The sequence below is a fragment of the Numida meleagris genome, chromosome 2 (assembly GCF_002078875.1).
Source record: "Numida meleagris isolate 19003 breed g44 Domestic line chromosome 2, NumMel1.0, whole genome shotgun sequence".
Lineage (NCBI taxonomy): Eukaryota > Metazoa > Chordata > Aves > Galliformes > Numididae > Numida > Numida meleagris.
In genome coordinates this window covers 92,167,670-92,169,197 of record NC_034410.1, presented here as the reverse complement: position 1 = coordinate 92,169,197, position 1,528 = coordinate 92,167,670, and the positions used below count along the sequence as shown (strand labels likewise).

The 1,528-nt window shown below is 55.3% G+C and overlaps 1 protein-coding gene across 3 annotated transcripts in view; it reads right to left on the bottom strand.

Annotated features, from left to right (window-relative positions):
• The window catches only part of RTTN (rotatin), an 82,695-nt gene extending 81,959 nt beyond the window's left edge, over nt 1-736 (bottom strand). For 2 of the 3 annotated variants that reach the window (XR_002435389.1, XM_021387854.1), the window contains exon 1: nt 32-736. Coding sequence is in view for 2 of the 3 variants with exons in the window: in XM_021387854.1 (XP_021243529.1) it covers nt 32-62 (31 nt within the window). In the remaining variant the exon portion in view is untranslated. The remainder of the gene's footprint in view (nt 1-31) is intronic. The other variant, XM_021387855.1, reaches the window with a different exon arrangement.

Here is a 1,528-nt window from a genome sequence, read left to right as displayed (position 1 = left end):
AGGGGAGCCGGAGGGAGCCGGGAGCCGTTACCCAGCTTCCTGACGAGCGAGGACAACTCCATCGCGCCTCTCTACCCGCCGGAATTCAACCGCCGCGCCGGTTCCTCCAACCGCCGCGCCTAGCGGGGCACCATGGGAGACGTAGTCCGCACCTCCTTCCCTGCTCCCCACCGCTTCCCCATTCGCCCTTTGCTGCGCGCGGAGCACCCTGGGTGCAGGGAACTCCCCCAGAACGTGCGGGCGGGAGGGAAAGCAACTACATATCCCGTGGAGCTCCGCTACGGCAAAGGGCGGGGGAGAGCGGGTGTCGCCCTGCGGGGCCGCTCCGGGCGGAGGCGCGGAGCTTCCAGTTCCCCCGGCTGACGGAGTACCTTGGGGCCGACCCCGGGCCTTGTGGGGGGAAGCCGCGGGCTGTTTCCTCAGCGCGGCGTTCCTTCGTATTCTGCAATGAAAAATAAATGTATTCGTGCGGGAGCCCAGCCGCACAATGTAATAGTCTCTATGTTTTCATCCTTACGGCTCAGAACGCAGTGCCTGATTATGGAGTGGTGCTCCTGAGGTTGTGTAGCCCAACCGACTTCCTCCCCACCCTGCAGCATTGGAACAGTTTCACAGCAGTTGCCGTTCTCTGCTCGGAAGGGGGCTGCTGCATCGGTGTTAGTTCCGCTTCTACCCTGAATGTGGGCCTTGCCCAAATCTGGGATGATAGCTCTTCATATCCTAAATTGTGCCATCCTACTTTAAGGTGTATTTGCAACATCATCTTCTGCAAAAATAGTTGTTGTTGTTTATTTGTTTTGTAATCTTATCCCTAGAATCATAGAGTTGCTGAGATTGGCAGGGACCTCTGTGTCTGTCTGGTCCACTTAGAACAGCAGGGTGCCCAGGTCTGCGTTCAGGCAGCTTCTAAACACCTCCAAGGAGGAGATTCCAAAGCCTCTGGGCAGCCTGTGCCAGTGCTCCGTCACCTGCACAGCACAGAAGTGCTCCTGGTGTTCAGAGGGAGCCTCCTGTGCTTCAAGTTGTGCCCAGTGTTTCTTGTCCTGCCACTGAAAAGAGCCTGGCTCCATCTTCTTTGCAACATCCCTTCAGGTATTTATAGGCACTGATGAGATCCCCTCTGAGCCTCGCCTTCTCCAGGTTGTAGAGTCATAGCTCTCTTAGTCTCAGGAAATTATACGTGAGATGCTTCAGTCTCCTGTTGGCCCTTCATTGGACTCTCTACAGTATACCCATGTCTCTCTTGTACTGGGGAGCCCAGAACTGGACACAGTACTCAATATTTCATCTTATCAGTGTTGTGTAAAGGAGAAGGATCACCTCCCTCAAGCTGCTAGCAATACTTTGCCAAAGGTAGCCCAAGAGCCTCATGCTCAGCTTGATGTCCACCAGGACCTGCCATTTTCTGCAAAGCTGGGTAGCTCACAGTATGTACCGGAGCCTGGGCTTGTACCTCCTCAAGTATAGGACTTCACACAGCTTGGTGAACTTCATGAGGTTCTTGTCAGCCCATTCCTCCAGCCTGTCC